We start from the raw sequence: 17,876 nt of genomic DNA, 5'->3' as shown, positions 1-17,876 counted from the left end.
TCCTCCGAGTTTCCTCTATGTATATCCGTAACTGCTATAGTATGGGCCTACATGAACGTTTCAAAGAAAAAGTGTAATAATGCAGAATACAGGAAATGGGAAAAGTGTGCTGAAAGTCCCCACAAACTGCAGAATGGCCAGAAAATATTAGATTTTACGTTAGATTGTATCAAGGCCCAATTGCAAAAGAGGTCCAAAGGATATTTACAATTGTACAATTTACCATACTGTTCATATTGAACAGACATCAGTGTTTACTTGGAAAGATTACTGTATATTTCCACTTTTGATTTGTATTTCCATCGTAAGTTTGGTCTTTAATTTCATTGGGAAGTGGTATTAAAAGGTCTTACCTGTTTATACCTGTACACACCCTGTGAAGCCCCCACCCCCCAGAGAGGTGCAGACATTAAGTTAAACATGCCTTAAGAGTAGAGTAACGAGTAGAGTAACAAATAGAGACTAAATGTGTAAATGGATGTTGAAACTCAGTTCTCTGAGTTGGTGCATGTCAGTTTTGGCAAAGGTAGCCTTTTAAACCTCTAGGTTTAAAACAAATTCAGATTTGATTGGAACTCTCTCTTTTATACATTTATAGTTGCATTTGACATTTAACAGACATTTAATTCATTTAGCAAGTTGTTTAACTCAAACAACCATAACATGGTACATATGGTATACAAAGCTGCAGTCAGATTTGGCGAAATTGTTAGCTTGGATGTTATCTTTACATATAGATGGGGTCTTGTTGATGCGCACGCAGCTTCAAGGCAGAAAGACGCGTTCCATTTCACTTTTACTGTACCTACACCTTTAATGTTCCCGCCATCCCCCCATTTCTGAATAAAGTTCGACTGATCTGATTTGTTGATTTCTGTTGCTATGAAAACCAGTTTAGCCAAGCTAACTAACATTGTTTTTAGCTATTTTGCATTACCATTCAATTGCTAACAAAACATTAGTAAAAATAGCTTGCTAATCGGGCAGAACTTGAACTCGGGCAGGAGACTCTGAGACCTTAGCGCGCCACTAGCATCTCGTCATATCACGCAGTCGGAGCACAGCTAATCAGCGTCAGCGCTCTTGGGTACCCAGCATGCAGTGCGGCATGTAAAAAAACAACAGCTACGCAAGGGATTTCAGTTGTTGTGTTCGTTCAGTTAGATGTTTGTAATGTTATTGTTTCTTAGTTAATATAATCTTGTTGGTCCACGCGCAAGCTTGATGGTATTGCATTTCCGATTTTGTATGCAATGGTAAAAAGTTCTCAAAATCCTGAAACATTGATAGTATAGGCCAAGAGTAACTACCACACCACAAATGGCCCAATATCACCCATAAGTGACGCTACAGGCCACACCCTCATACACAAAGATACAGGCTTTCTGGAATGGGTAGGCTCACCAAGCCCCCTCCCTTCACTCCTTGGCTTGAAATAAAAGCCCTTGTGTATCTTGATGGTATTGCATTTCAGATTTGGTATCCCATTGGTAAGTCTACAGCATGGATGTTTCTATACAGTGACAATTTGTGAAGAATATACATTTTTCAATGGTTCGCAATCTTAGGAGGAATCCGCCATTGCTGCTTGCAGCTATATTTATTATTATTATTCTTAGGACTGGGTGTCTATGGCAGGCCCTAGAAGCGCTTGGTCGAAAGTTGTGAAATTTGGCAAACTCATTAGGGACAGTCCCCTGGTCCAATTCACAAAGTTTCATGTCCCATACTTGGGCACTCTAGCGCCACAAAGTTGGACTTGTTTTTACACACGCAACTTTTGAACCGTATGACCCATTTTCAAAAATGAGGTACCATTGGATTCCCTGGACCAAGACGAGTTCAACACACCCTATGGGGTCAATTTCCGGTTTTATCAAAAACCTTTGAAAGCCTACTCCTCCTACAATCTTTGTCAAATCTTCTTCAAAATGACCAGATATGCTCTTCAGACCAAGCCGCACAAAAGTTATGGTTGAGCATTTTGATCCCCACAACCGTTTGTCCGTGACAGCCAATCAGAATCAGCAGAAAAGCCACCAAACAGGAAGTGAAGTCAGTTGTTGTCAGCAGTTGTTTGAGGCAGTGAAACTAAATTTGGTACACCGCCTCGGAACCTTATTCTGAGGATGTCCTCCAAAGATTGTGTCATGTGACTAAAAGGGGGCGTGGCCGGAAGCATAAACGTGTTTTGGCTAATAACTGTTGAAGTGTTTACCTTAATAAAGTTATTTCTTTGTCTGATGATGTCTTGTGAGATATCAAGCCTGACTATTAATAACTTTTCATAAAATTCGAACGGACGTGGCCGCCATTTTGGATTTCATGGAAAAGTGTAAAAACCTTTTGCACGCCCCAATTTTTGTCCAATGTTTACCAAATTTGGCAAAGATGATCTTTAGACCCAGTTTCACAAAAGCAATCAAATGAATTTTCAATTTTCATAAACGTTTGTTCGGTAGAGACGATCAAAAGCGGTGGCGAAGCCGCCAAACGAGGCGCAAGAGCATATCTCAGCAACCATTTGCGCGATTGTCACCAAACTTGGGTTCCATCGTTCCCATGAGGAGCAGAGGAGGCCTGCAGTGTTATACCAGAAAAATAACTCTCAGTACTCTTGAACGCAAACATATATTTCAACCAAACTTGGTGTGTTGCATGAGTGCAACAGGTTGTTGTGACTTCATTGTTGCACAAGTGCTATGGAGGCCATGTCCTGCTCTGGACTGCTTGGCCCCTCCATTGCTGCTTGCAGCTATATTTATTATTATTATTAATCATCTTCCTCTCCCATTGGAGTCTATGGCAGCCCCTAGAACTATATGATAAAACGTTGTGAAATGTGTCACACATTAAGCACAGTCCCCTCTTTATATTCACCAATTTTCATGTCACCCATTGGAGCACTCTAGCGCCACCAACTGGTCAAAGTTGGACTTGTGTTTACACACGTAACTTTTGAACCGTATGACCGATTTTCAAAAATGAGGTACCGTTGGATTCCCTGGATCAAGACGAGTTCAACACGACCTATGACGTCAATTTCCGGTTGTGTAGATTTTCCGCCATTTCCTGTTTTATCAAAAACCTTTGAAAGCCTACTCCTCCTACAATTTTTCTTCAATCTTCCCCAGAATTGGCACACATCATCGTCAGAGCAACCTCACTGTAAACAAAGGTTTTTGATTTTCAAAACCGTTTGTCCGGTACAGCCAATCAAAATCTACAGCAAAGCAACCAAACAGGAAGTTAGATCATATCTCAGCAAATCTTTGAGATATCAACACCAAACTTGGTATGTCACGAGGATGACACTACAACATGTTACCATGTGCAAAGCAAACTTAATATCTCCAAAACGATTGATATAAAGCAATTTGAATTTATCGCTAACGCTAAAATAATGCTTTACACGTCCGCCAATCAAAAAGTGATACTCTGATTCAATCACAAGTTCATATGAAGACTCTTGAGAATGTTTAGTACACAAATCTGAGAAAAAGTTTAATGTAAGATCAAAAGTAGATTTATTGTGAATATTTCAAATATGCATGCTTAGTTAATTCTGCCAAGCATGCAGCTAGTCTCTCTGCTCCTCACCGCGCATGCTCCAAATTCTCACACACACAAGGGGCCAGAGTCCCTTGACACACGTGCGAGCTTGGCGAGACGCACACACAACATTTCAGGAGATCGTGGGCTGACCAAGCCCCCACTCATTCCTTGGCTTGAAGCAAAGGCCCTTGTGGATCTTGATGGTATTGCATTTCAGATTTGGTATCCCATTGGTAAGTCTGCAGCATGGATTTTTCTATACAGTGACAATTTGTGAAGAATATAAATTTTTCAATGGTTCGCAATGTTTGGAGGAATCCGCAATTGCAGCCTTGCAGCTATATTTACAATTGTTTTCAGACCTATCAAAGTTAAAGTCAGTCAAAACATTTATTTTTTAAAGACCCGTTTGGGAGTCAAACGAGCCGGCTCACGAAAAAGAGACGGAATGCCCATCACTACATTTTTACATTTACATTTAGCAGACGCTCTTATCCAGAGGGACTTACAGGACATTCCGCCGAGGCAAGTAGGGTGAAGTGCCTTGCCAAGGACACAACGTCATTTGCACTACCGGGAATCGAACTGGCAACCTTCAGATTACCAGCCCGATTCCCTAACCGCTCAACCACCTGACTCCATCACTAACATCTGGTGTGAACAGCCTTGCGCCAGTCGTAGCCGATCGTGACGCTTCCGGGTGCTTCGCAGCCAGTGTGTCCCAGGGGTAAGACTATAATCAGCTGCCTTGATTAGTTTGTTTGTTCTATCTCTCTTTTAACCTCCCTCTTCACTTTTTCTCTTCTCTTGTTTAAGGCTTTAGGAACCAAACTGAGATTAAGTGTCAGGACCAGATGGATGCATGGGAAAGGTGGCACTGAGTCTCCCTCTCTCTCTCACGCACACTCAAACACATAGGCTTTTCTTACAAAGCAAGATGTCACATCCACTCTCTTACACTTTTTCTCAAAGACACAGTACACACACAACATTATGGATACACATATAAAGACTGAAAGTCTGAGGTGAAAGTGACCTTTAAGGATATATGAACTTTATCTACAATCATGTAGCTTCTCCTATGGATCCCTTTGCTGTCATTATTGATCTCATTGCAATTAATCCTCAATATGGGGGGAACTTTTCTCACACTGGAGAGCTGATTGGTCCATTTGATCCTTGCTCTCAGGGGGAGTTCCAGCTTCTTTTTGTGGCTCTGGTTGGTCAGGTTCAGTGAGCTTGTGGGTGGGCTCATAGTCACAGGCCAGTTCAGACTCATCAGTGTGGGAGAGGCTGCACTCAAAAGTACATTCTGACTGGTCCTCTGTGAGGGAGGGGCTACCCTGGAGGACCATGTCAGATGTTGGGTCTGTGATATCACCAGTGTTTTCAAACCTCAGATCAGATTGGTCCTTAAAGTTGACTGGACACTCTTCATAAGCGATCTCAGGTTGGCTCTCCATGTCAGGCGGTGTATGTTCCCGTGGCAACGAGAGCCCCCGGTGGCGGTTCCATAGCTTGTGAAGTTCTGTCACCTCAGAGACACTAGTGCTGGTCCCACTGTCACGGAAACTGGCCAGAGGGGGGCGCACTTTCACTCCAGTCACTGTTACTGAACCCTCAATGGCTTTACGCAACTGGAGGAAGGGGAAAGAGAAAGAGAGGGAATAGGTGGATGATGGGGAGAGAGAAGATGGAAAATGGAGAATAAAGTTAGACAGAAAGTAGGCATTGGAGAAAAGTGTGGTTGTGAGTGTGAGAGAGGGGAGTGATTAACCCCACACTGCATTTGACAAAACAGAAAGGGAGTGCAAACACGATTATCTTTTTTTCAGGACCTGTAATGAACAACTGTTACCATGGGAAATGAATCAGCAATCACCTGTGCTGAAAGCACAGGTGATTGCTTGGTTGGCTTCATAAATGTTGATCCATTGTACTGAGGGCATCTATAATGATTACAACTAATATTAAAACAATCAGTGCGCCCAACTGCATTCACAGTTTTTGTTGCTATAATCTACATCTTATTTTAGTTTATCTGTCAGAATAGTTCTAAATTACATTTATGAAACTAATCTATCAAGAAGAAGGACATGCACTTCCTCTTGCTGCAAAGCTGCTAAGCTTGTTATGTACCCTAAATGCATATATTGTACACATGAATATGTATTTTCTGTGTGTGTGTGTATGTAAATGTGTGTTGAGCCCACACCTCTTTAAGGGAAACCACTCCCACAAGGCGTCCGGTACTGGTTACATAGGCATGGTCCAGACCCAGGAGAGAGAAGATGGTGTGAGTCTAGGAAGAAAGCAAAGGAATAAACAGATTGAGAGTATTCGAGAGTTGAGGATAGAATGAGGAGCACAAATCACAGGATTTGTGACTTTGTGACTGTGACTCTTTCTTTTGATTAGCTGGTCTCTCAACGCAATTGACACCATCTTCTCGAAGAGAAGCTTGGGTTCGGGGGAACCTAACTGTCCTGACGGGACGTTCGCAGCTGGCTACTCTATGGACGTGTGGGAGAAGTGGCGTGTCGTATGTATAGCGGTGCTTTTCGTGGAGGACGTGGAAGACATCTACCTATTCGGAACCATGATTACAGGCTTTCTGCTGATTGGATTGGGCGCTGCCCTGGTATATCGGAAAATTGATGAAACGGCTACAGCTGTCAAAAGCCCCCTAAGGCTGCCCGACATGATTGATGCGATGGGCAGAGCTGTTGGCGCTCAGACTGTGACTTTACAACGCAATATGGATAACATCATGGAGAAGTTAGCGGCTCTGCAAAGGAAAGTGGACTGATTTGGAGACCATAATGTGTAGACGTGGAAATTGAATGCGGCTACTCGACCAAACAACAACCCAAATCTTATCTGCTTTCGGCCCCGTAACCAGCACAGGCCTTGGCCAAGGCTGTTGCTGGAACAACAACTCCCCTGGAGAGCGCTGCAGTGAGACTCTCTTGTAGTCTTTCCCTTCCCCCCTCCCACAGACACCTGTGGATTGCGGTGACTGCTATATCAGGTGTATTTTGTTGAAACGTGTTAAACTTTTCATAAAGTCTTGAACAATGACGGATTGTCAATGTCGAGCAAATATTGGCACATATTGTGCCAATATGTGCTCCTTTTATCCAGACTCCTCCTGAGAGCAACACATTCCCCTTGTTCTATTTGACATCTGTTTTACTTAAGTTATTGTTATAAATGTTGTTCTGTAATCTTGTTTACATAAAGTGTGGCGTGGGTTGTGTGGGTGCTGCTATATTTTTAACGTTTGCCATTTCATTCATTTAGATGGTGGTTAGCTCAAGCTCACCCCAGAAAAGTATCGATAGTGGTATCGATAAAGACTTGGATCGTTAAGCAGTCTAGAAAATGGTATCGATATCGATAAAAATTAACGATCCCCATCCCTAGTCCAGATGCTGCTTGTTTGCGCTGGATTCCCACCCCCTTTGCATGTCATGAGTTCTGTAATGTTGTACAATGTATGTGCCTATGTGCTGAGGTGTTTTTTCCTGTTCCCACACTGTACTCCTCTAGGAGCATAGTCTGGGGGTTGACTTTTTCTCTCCTCTCCTCAATGTTTCTGCTGAAATTTTCAAGGGGGTGTCGATCATAGATATATATAAAGGGTAGATGTCTCGTCCGCGTTGCCGGACAACGGAGTCGAACGTCCGCACATGGCGGCCATCTTGCTACAGTCAACTCGCTAACCCATAACATTGCGTTGATGCTACGTGTACGATGTTATGGGTGAGCGAGTTGACTGTAGCAAGATGGACGCCATGTGCGGACGTTCTAGACTCCACCGTAAGACATCTAGTCTTTATATATATCTATGGTGCCGATAATGGCTGCCTCGGTATCTTTCGGCCAAAGTAAATTCCTTGTCTGTGCAAACTTTCATGGTGAATAAAAACCCATTCTGATTCTAAAAGTAAGAGGGGTGAGATAACACGGGATATATCAATTATCAAGCTTCACAGGGACAGAACAACTCCTTTCTAAATAGGACACTAGCATAGGGGTCAATATCACCATAAGGTGCCTTTGAGACTTTCACATTTCCCCCCAAAAAGTGGAGATTTTCCATTGAACTTCATATTCATTTTATTAAATAGATGTTATGCTGTTAGAAATGCATGTTGGTCAAGCTCCAACACTTTATAAATTAACTGCAAACAGACAATGTACATGCAAATGGCAAAATATGTCCACCCTGTCATGGACAAATTCAAAGTAGAGTAAATACATTGTAATTACAGTGATTATAAAATGTACATTTGCAGAAAGATATTTAGTCCCTTTCTCAACAGTATATTTTAGTTAATGGAAAAAGTATTTGGTTAATAATGAAATTATGGCAAACCATTTGTTTCTCTATAAAATCTGCAAGAGTTGCACTTTCTTTTCTAAATAAAATCTAATAACAAAGATATCTGGTCAAACTTTCAAACAATACTAATTGGCCCTCATTTGTTTATAAAGGAATCACACAAAAGGCTTTGCTAACTTGTGAAAATAATTTGTTTATTTTCATAAAACATGAAAATGACAGGGTGGACAATGACATGACAGGGTGGACCTTGGGCATGACAGGGTGGACATGTTGTGAAATGCCATTAAATTGGCCTCATAAATGCAATACGTGATGTAAAAAAACCAGTTGGACAGACTGGTTTTGATCCACTCTACCTGCATGCGGCCACTGAATAAAGATTCCTTAATTTGAGCCAATAATGTGGCTTTCTAGTGTTAAACTCTGTACATCATTTTGCACAGTGAAAGTCAAATATTCAACAGTAGAACAAGAAGAAAAAAGTGGAGAACGGTTGAACATTAAAACATTGAAAATGGCATGTTACAGAGAGATCACTTTCTGCAGAGACATGGCTCAATTCTGCAGTTGCTGTTCCACATACTTCCAGTCAGACGCTTCAATCTGTACAGAGCGCTTGTTCAGAGCCTGTGGTTCTGATATTAGGCAAAGTATCTGCCAGTCATGGTACCAACAGATATCCTCCCGGAGACTTGGCCAATGGAACTTGTTAATGCCATTGCGGTGCATACACTTAACTTGCACACTGTGCCCTTCTGCATCCATGATGACACCTGGGTATGCTTCATTGTCGTAATTAACAACGCACCACTGTCCAATGTGCTTTACCTCAATCATTTCTGGTCTCCTAGAGCTATATGTCTTTCCACATGCTGGGGACTCATCAGATGAAACAGGAACATCCGCTAGAGTGACCTCTTGAAGGCAGTCTAAAACACCTTCCTCCCTTTTACACAGACATGAAATGTCTCTGTATTTCATCTGGCCGGGTGTCAGACTGATAGCTTGGTGGATTCTCATAGTGCCTTTTACGGCAGCTATTGCAGGTACTTATAGTGGGGGAGGGGGGGGGGGGGGGAATCAAACATTAATACACTTTACTTAACCTTAAGACATGAAAGGATCAGATTTGACAAAGTTTGTCTGTAATCTGGATGGGAGAGGGGGGACAGGGACCTATAGCTTTTACCTCAGTCTTTGATTCAATATCCCTCTCTTGGACGAAGAACAGCTCTACAGATGTGTCCAGGCTTTTTAGCTTGTCATGGGCCACAATCCGGTATGCTGACCTCTTGAGGGCCCCACCCACGCCGTCTGGTGCCCCCTTCCCATGACTAGCCTCAAAGAAATTCCACGTTATTTCTTTGAAGCCATACTTGTAGGGTTCCGTTGAGAGGTAGAAGAAATTTCCCTTCTGTCGATACTGCGTTGCAGGACCGTCGCTGAAAAAATGATGCTTGCTGACTTGAGGGTGTCATTCTCTCACTACCTTCAGAACTGGATCAAGGTGGGCCCAGATGGCCACAGGATCGTGTCTTCTGGAGGGTGATATGGAGCAGAAGGCGCTTGTTCACCAGCGGTGTAGAGCACTCCAGTGTGCAAACTGGCCTGCTGGTGTGAGCCTCCAAAATGCACAGATTGTATTTCTTCGCCGTACTTGCATGTGTAATTTTCGCTGAAATCTATATGCAAGAGGGACTCGTTGTGCTTCAGGCTCCTCCTGAGCTCCCTGTAGGCATTAAACTGCCATTTAATGTTGAAGACATGGCGCCTAAAATGGAGAAGCCTCTCCTGGAAATCTTTGTTAAGGTCATGCTCCGTTGTTGTCGTCTCCCTTTTCACTGTAATTGTTGACACCTTCTCATCCTTCGTGATCTTCTCTGTCATCCACTGAGATAAACAAATGTTCTCTTCCCCAGGAGTTTTCAGCATTGGGTGACAAGTTAGGAGGCATTCACTGCACTCACCGTAAGCACAGACCTTGGATTTCGGGTCGCACATGGTTGCTTCAGACATTTCCTCAATGTTTCTTGAGGACAGAAACCCTTGGCTCTGCAAGGCATTGGCCATGAATTGCAAGTTCTCATGTTTTTTGCAGAGACATGTGTCACGGTCAGAGGAAGAGGGGGTTACCACCCAAAAGGGTCTGAGACGGCAAAAGGAGGTGTATGACACATGGCCAATGTGCTCAGAGAGAAACCTCCGATGCAAGTTTTTCATTGTATCGGTAAGCAACCTCTTCTGCATCTTTTTCTTCAGCCGTGTGACCGTCTGTTTGCGGGCAGTTGTCATTCGACTAACATCATCTCGAAGAAAAAACGATGTGACGTTCTTCTTGATCTCATTTTGACTGACGCACCTCCTCCCACGGTAGGAAAGATCCACAGAATACTTTGCTCTCTTCTTAGAGTAGCCAAAAGCAGTCTGGGCATGCTTTTGGAGCTTGTATTTCTTTAGAATGTTTCCACTGAGTACGTTTGCTATCAACTGCTTCTCCCTGTTTGTTTAAGCATTTTTATATTTATTTCTAATGTCTTCAATCAGGGATGTATGAAAAAGAAGAGCTCTTTTGATGGGTGAATTCACTTTTTGACGTCCCAACAAAGAATTGACTTTTGAACGTGGTGATTTGGACGCACTTTCTTTCTTGGTCCTATGGAACCCCTTCTTATATTTCCCGGTTTTGGTTCTCTTTTGCGAGCTGTGCCTCCAATATTTCTATCTGTTTTCTCAGTTTTGTCTTCGAACTCCTTCGAATGCTTTCCCCTTGATGCCATTGCCTGAAACAAAATATTTGTAAGGATTTTAACGAATTAGTTATCAATATGTTATTTTATGGGGACATAAACAGTTGATAAATGTCCTTCAAATAAATCTAAACTTTCTAATAACGCATCAGCTAAACTTCAAATGATCTAACCTGGAGTGCCCTGGCTGAGGCTAATTTTCAGGAGTTTCAGGAGCTGCAGGGGAGTTGGGTGGTGTCTCTGACTGTAGCAAAGCACTGGCCCCGTTTCTGGCTCTCGCTTGACTTTTGGCCTCTGGCTTTCTTTTTGCCCGCTTCTCTCTCTCACTGAGCTCACTGACACCCTTCTTCTTTCCAGTCTCTCTGTCTCTATTCCATTTGTCCCTCTCTTTCTCAAGGTAAATTCTTCTTCTGTCCGGGTCAGCATCACGACGTTCCCGATATCTCCTTGCTATCTCAGCTCCTGAGCTCATTTCTTTCTAAAAGACAATTCAAAATGTTCCCTACACACTTTATGTGCTGTTAAAGGGTTGTAATATACATATTACAACAGCTATTACCCACATTTATCAGCATGTGGCATAAACTATTTGCATGTCCTTCCTGTCACGAACCATGTCCACCCTGTCATGGAAGGCTTTCTGACCGGGTGGACACTGACAGGGTGGACATTTTTGGCTAATGTTAGCATTTAATGAGCACATGGTGGACCTTCAGTTAGCAACATGATTCAGTTAGCAAGGTAACAGTTTACTGTTTAACAAATATATTTTGAATTTCTTAAAAGTTTTTATATTAATTGATATTTCACTATGACAGAGTAGACATGTTAAGCTTGACAACATCCGACTACACACATAATATGATGAAAATTAAGAAATATAAGTGTAAATACTTACTCTGCAACAAGCCACTGTTTCAGCCTTGATTGAAGAAAGACAAAATTATGGTAGTGATGTCACTGAGTACATCAGTTGGTTTCTTAAAGGGGCATTTACCCCATAATGACAGGGTGGACAGCAATTTCAGGGACACACGCAAAATGTTCAATATGATTATGAAAATAGAATATACATGATCAAAATGACTCATTTTATCAAGTAACCTGTTGTGGACAATACAACTATATAATTTTTTTTTAAATTTAGTCTCATTTAAACACTTATTACACATACTGTAGTTAGCAGAGCAGTGAGTGGGACATGCCAAAATCACGTACATCCAATGAAAAAAAACTGTATAAAATGAAGGAAACATTTCAAGAGGCTAATTATTGTACTTATGTGTGTAAATGTTTGGTCATTTATAATAATACCTCAGAATTTCATTAGTCTGCTACATTTTCATGCTGATTGAGTGATTCTGATGAGGACACCAAAGGCACCGTTTGGTGATATTGACCCATAGAGCAATAGCGATATATTGATTGATTGTTGTCATCCATCATGTGACAGGTTAAAGGGACAGTACACGCAAAAATACACACACACACACATATATATATATATATATATATATATATACACACACACAGTTAGGTCCATAAGTATTTGGACATTGACACAATTTTCATAATTTTGGCTCTGTATACCACCACAATGGATTTGAAATGAAACAATCAAGATGTGCTTTAAGTGCAGACTTTCAGCTTTAATTTCAGGGTTGTAGCACAGTCCACAGACAAAGCATGGTACCATCACACCTTCTCCTACCCCCGACAAGGAGAGGGTCTTTCCCCTTTGGCCTTCTCCCAGAGGAGAAGCTTCAAAGCTTCTGGCCCAGCATGGGGTCAGAAACAGAGGCCACACGGCCCACAGTATCAGACAAAGGATTTATAAGGAAGAACTTTCTTATGTGGATTTACAAACATATTCTCAAGGACTACATGGCTCATGGACACTATTTCAATGACAGTAGTTGATGTGTTATAATGTGTGTTTTTCTCATTTACTTAGAACATTGTTTAATTGAGGTTTGATTATAACTTCCCTTCAAGTATAGTTAAGTCAGCCAATCTTGATATCAAAATGATTATACCATACTAACAAAACCATTTATGAATGTTGTATTGTTATATTCTGAAGTTTAAGCATTCCATGGACAGTTGAAATAACGGAACTCAAAAGGTACATCTACTTCACACCTAGGCAGATCTCAGGACGATGCCCAGGTGGGGGGAAACTGACCAATGAAAGAGGTCACCTTCACGGGGACCCCCCCCCTTGTTCTTTGGAGTATAAAACCCCCAAACGTACAATCACCCTCGCTTGTTCGTAGGATTAAACTGAGGTGAACGCGTCACTCTTTAACCTATTCCTCTCGATTGGCACATTCACTGAGCGCCCGGAACTTTGACGAGAGATTCCGCTTTCTATTCGTTGGACATAACGAACCTTTGACTCCTTCTTCAAACCGACAAAAGTAACTACGATTTGCAATATTTCTTACTTGTGACATATTGGCATGTTGTGATTAAATTGTTGATGTTTGATTGTATTTTACAAATGAGTTAACTTAACCCTTGTTAAGTCAGTTACCCTTGCTCGTCCATTGTTACCCCAAAGGCCTACCTGTCCCTCTCTCTCTCCCTCCCCCCTTCACACGCGCTCTACACAGCCATTGTGTTGCTCGCCCTCATTTGCATCCAGCCACTGTACTACTCTGACTAACCCATAACTTATCTGGTATTTGTTCATTATAATTAATAATGATTCCTAAATAAATCATTGTGTATAATACTCGCGTATCACTCACGTTCTCTGATCTGCTCTACTTTCATAGAATTCACTACTTAAGATTAGACTGATTATTACGAAGGCTATTATTTCAATATTATTCAATAAGGTTTCCTCTATCCCTTTAACAATAAGAGGTGGTGCCCCCAAGAACTACATACTTTATTATTAAATTAAGTATTGCTAATCTTAAACGAGCAAACCCCGCTACATATTGGAGCCCCGTGCGAGGCTTTGAAACAGATTGAAATGAGCGATCTATAACGGAGATACATTTTCCGTCTGAAACCCACCCTCCCACCCTATTGGTTAAATTAACGTTCCGTTGTATTTAACTATTCCCCCAGATAGCTACGGGTTTAAACACTGTTTGAATACCGTGCTGTGTACTGAGTGAATTGGCTTTGTCGTGAACAATTGGCTGTGTGTTGTAACTAACTAGCTTCGGAAAAGCTAGACTTGAGCGGAGGTACGCGCGTGCGCAGTGACACTGCGACCCGTCTCATTTCATTTTGTTAAATCTACAAGGCAGCGCTTCCAAGAGAAGGCATAAGAACCTTATAACGAGTCATAACCACTACTTATATGGTACAATGCTTGTACCATACACGCTTCGGAAAGGTGTATTATAGTAGTGTTGGCCATTTGGGTTGAGTAAATCAACCAAGCAACTGATAAGTTGCCATTGTCTAGTTAGAGGAACATAACAGACATTGATCAGTCCAAAAGGACTTTGATTTTGAAGGAGACTACGCAGTTCTCTACATTAAGCTATATGCTTCTACCTTGTTAAACAATTGGTAAATTGATTAACCTAGCTTTTCGGAAAAAGCTTCACTTTGTTTGCATGTAATTCAACATTAATGTAAACACTCAACTTCTAGAATCAGTAAAGTAACAGTAAAATAATTATTGAGACAGGAGAAGCTGCTTATTTAAGGACCTTTATTGTTGCTGAACCGGAAATAGTTACCTTTCGTCAACAAAGACCTGTAATTTGATTTTCATTCCGCGCACTTAAAAGTGGAAGTTGTCAGAATATCGGCGCTGTTGACCATACTGAACTGTAATTCTATTTACCCCTCATCAATATCCAACTTTAACAACAATCGCTAATAAATAATTAAACGTAAAGTGTATTATTTTTAGTTTGCCCACTCTATCTGCGATCAGTCCAAAAGGACTTTTGTTTGGAAGTAGCCGAACAACGCAGCCTGTACTGCCACAATATTGTTAAACAATTCCTAAATTGATAAACTAGCTTTTCGAAAAGAAGCTTCACTGTTTTGCATTCAATTCGAGGTGAATGTAAAACCCTTGCCCAATTTAAAGCTACATTATAGATGCAGCAACAATTTAGTTCATTATCTGTTTGATTCTACAAGCTAAACCGGCTAACTTAATGTGCTATAGTATTTAAATACATTGTACTTTCTCAGTCCAGTTTAGGCTAAAACAAATCAACAGCTACTCAATCTAAATTCTCTAATCGTTTATAGATAATATAACAAGATTACTGAAATTAAGATTTAATATAGGCCTAAAAGAATAAATAATTTATTTGAATCTTTGATCCTGGATGGTGACTTTAATATTAATTTTAATTTCTGAATATTAATCTCAGTTTTTGATTGTTAATCTTTGAATATTAACTTCTTTTAATTTTAATATTAATTTGGTAAACATAAAAAGGAAAAAAAAAAAATATATATATATATATATATAAAAAAAAAAAAAAAAAGAACCACTACAAAACTAAAGTGCCTATCAACATTATCACAATAGCATTGTGTTAATAACTTCCAGTAGCCGAACCAAACATGTCTCACCTCACGGAAGCTGAGAAACTGATGGTCTACCTATCCAGGAAAGAAAACCCAGGATATGTGGAAACTCTGACCGGACTACCTTTCGAAGAGGTCAACAGGAAAACCCTGGAAGTGGTCGCACAAAATGTGGGCCAAGTATTGAACAAAGACCAAACCATCAAATGCATATCCAGCCTCGGTCTAAACTATGCTGCACAACTCAGGTTATCAATTGCAGATGTCAAAACACAATGGGAGCAAGCTCTCCAAGATCAAGAAAATGCAAAACAAGAAAAAGAAAGAGAACGACAAAACCAGGGACGGCTGGAACAGGAAACCAGCGACCTGACTAAAGAACTAGATAGAGCTAGAAAACAGCTAACGGAACAGGAAACGCAGCTAATGGAACAGGAAATAACCCTCAAAGATGCCCTTAAAGAAAAAGAAAAGGAACAAGACCGACGGGAGCTAATGGAACAAGAAACCAGTGACCTGACTGGAGAACTGGATAGAGCTAGACAACAGCTAATGGAACAGGAAACAACCCTCAGGGATGCCCTCAAGGCGAAAGAAACTGAACTAGAAATCCAGGAGACACTGCAACAGGAGAACAAGGAACTGGCTACGGAACTGGGAGACCTAAAAGAAGAAATGCAGGGGGTTCAGAAAAGCAAAGAGGACTCAACCGCCCTCATGGAAAACACAGTGAAGATATCGGATGCATTAGCATCATGACATTAGCCTCTGTTGCCCGGGCAACACATACTACAGTGGTCTATGATTCATCTGTTTTCAATCTTTAAAATAAACATTCCTCACAAATACATTTTCGTTGTAGGATTTATTATGACATTACATTACAAGTAAACGATTTGTGGGTGAAATTATCATTACCTGTGGTTTCAAACCAGTGTTGCTCACTGCAATGCTGTAGCCTACGCGAGACACTACAAAAACATCTACACAGCTGTAGGAAGTCAAACGGCGACAGAACATGTTCGGCACTCCCCTTACTTAATCAAAAGTCTATCTAACTACTAAGCTGAACTTCATTGCCACAGCCTAAAAGTTGCCAATCTGTTCATGAAAATAATTAATTTCAGCCTAAACCGTACAACGGAACGTTAAATCCAATTCAACCAACGCAATCGCTACCAAGACGAACACAGCAGTATTCTACTAGTACTGTACCGTAGTAGTACAATTTACCGGGGCAGCTTCTCCACACAGGGCTATATCGCATTTTGCGTTGTTACTGACAATGATCGCTACCAGTGAGCTTTTTATGAATGAGCGATTTTCCACTAAATAAATGTCAAGCTTATTTACGTTTTGGGGGGCATATTTTCAGTTAGCAGATGGGACTGTCTGAATCGCGATTCCATCTTCTACTGCCGGGTAACGTCGCAGAATAATCTTCAAAGGGGGTTCTTTATTAATGAATGAATGCAATGAGTAGGCTACATGCCTGAAAATATCACGAGAAGGGAAAAACTTAAAATGACGTTTAAGTCATAGAGATTAGGTCCATTTTTACACCGGTCTGCCAAATTTATTCGTTTTGATTCAACGATGAGGCTGCCTCTTGCAGGGGAAATGAGAAGACATCTATTTCATTCTACACTTCACTCGTATTTTCAGTTGTAAATGAGCAGCAAAAAAAAATTCCTTTAAATCTATTTAATCTTTATAAATAATAAGTATGCATTTTCATATAAAATATACAGAAATCAGTTGTAAAAATGTCATTCAAAAACGGACCCCTGTGCAACCGACGCAAGCAAGCACACCCTACAATTTCCCCAGAAATTGTACCCTCTCTAGCTATAATTACATTCTCCTAAATAAATCATTGTGTATAATACTCGCGTATCACTCACGTTCTCTGATCTGCTCTACTTTCATAGAATTCACTACTTAAGATTAGACTGATTATTACGAAGGCTATTATTTCAATATTATTCAATAAGGTTTCCTCTATCCCTTTAACAATAAGAGGTGGTGCCCCCAAGAACTACATACTTTATTATTAAATTAAGTATTGCTAATCTTAAACGAGCAAACCCCGCTACAGGGTATTTACATCCAAATCAGGTGAACGGTGTAGGAATTACAATACATTTTATATGTGGCCCCCCCCTTTTTAAGGGACCAAAAGTAATTGGACAATTGGCTGCTCAGCTGTTCCATGGCCAGGTGTATGTTATTCCCTCATAAAGGGAGTTCGTTATTTCATTGACAAGGAGCAGATAAAAGGTCTAGAGTTCATTTCAAGTATGGTATTTGTGTTTGCAATCTGTTGCTGTCAACTCTCAATGTGAAGTCCAAAGAGCTGTCACATCAGTGAAGCAACCCATCGTTAGGCTGAAAAATCAAAACAAACCTATCAGAGAGATAGCAAAAACATTAGGTGTGGCCAAATCAACTGTTTGGTACATTCTTAAAAAGAAAGAACGCACTGGTGAGCTCAGCAACACCAAAAGACCCGGAAGACCACGGAAAACAACTGTGGTGGATGACGGAAGAATTCTTTCCCTGGTGAAGAAAAACCCCTTCACAACAGTTGGCCAGATCAAGAACACTCTCCAGGAGGTAGGCGTATCTGTGTCAAAGTCAACAATTAAGAGAAGACTTCACCAGAGTAAATACAGAGGGTTCACCACAAGATGTAAACCATTGGT

At 40.9% G+C, this 17,876-nt stretch overlaps 1 protein-coding gene across 1 annotated transcript in view; it reads right to left on the bottom strand.

The window, feature by feature from the left end:
• Positions 1–4,673: 4,673 nt before the first annotated feature.
• Positions 4,674–17,876, bottom strand: part of clcn2a (chloride channel, voltage-sensitive 2a) — a 129,297-nt gene continuing 116,094 nt past the window's right edge. The window contains exons 24-25 of the mRNA XM_067253879.1: positions 5,771–5,857; positions 4,674–5,192 (exon numbers count right to left, since the gene is read on the bottom strand). Coding sequence (XP_067109980.1) covers positions 4,674–5,192; positions 5,771–5,857 — 606 coding nt within the window. The remainder of the gene's footprint in view (positions 5,193–5,770; positions 5,858–17,876) is intronic.

The sequence above is a fragment of the Osmerus mordax genome, chromosome 16 (assembly GCF_038355195.1).
Source record: "Osmerus mordax isolate fOsmMor3 chromosome 16, fOsmMor3.pri, whole genome shotgun sequence".
NCBI lineage: Eukaryota > Metazoa > Chordata > Actinopteri > Osmeriformes > Osmeridae > Osmerus > Osmerus mordax.
This window is presented reverse-complemented; position numbering and strand designations above follow the sequence as displayed.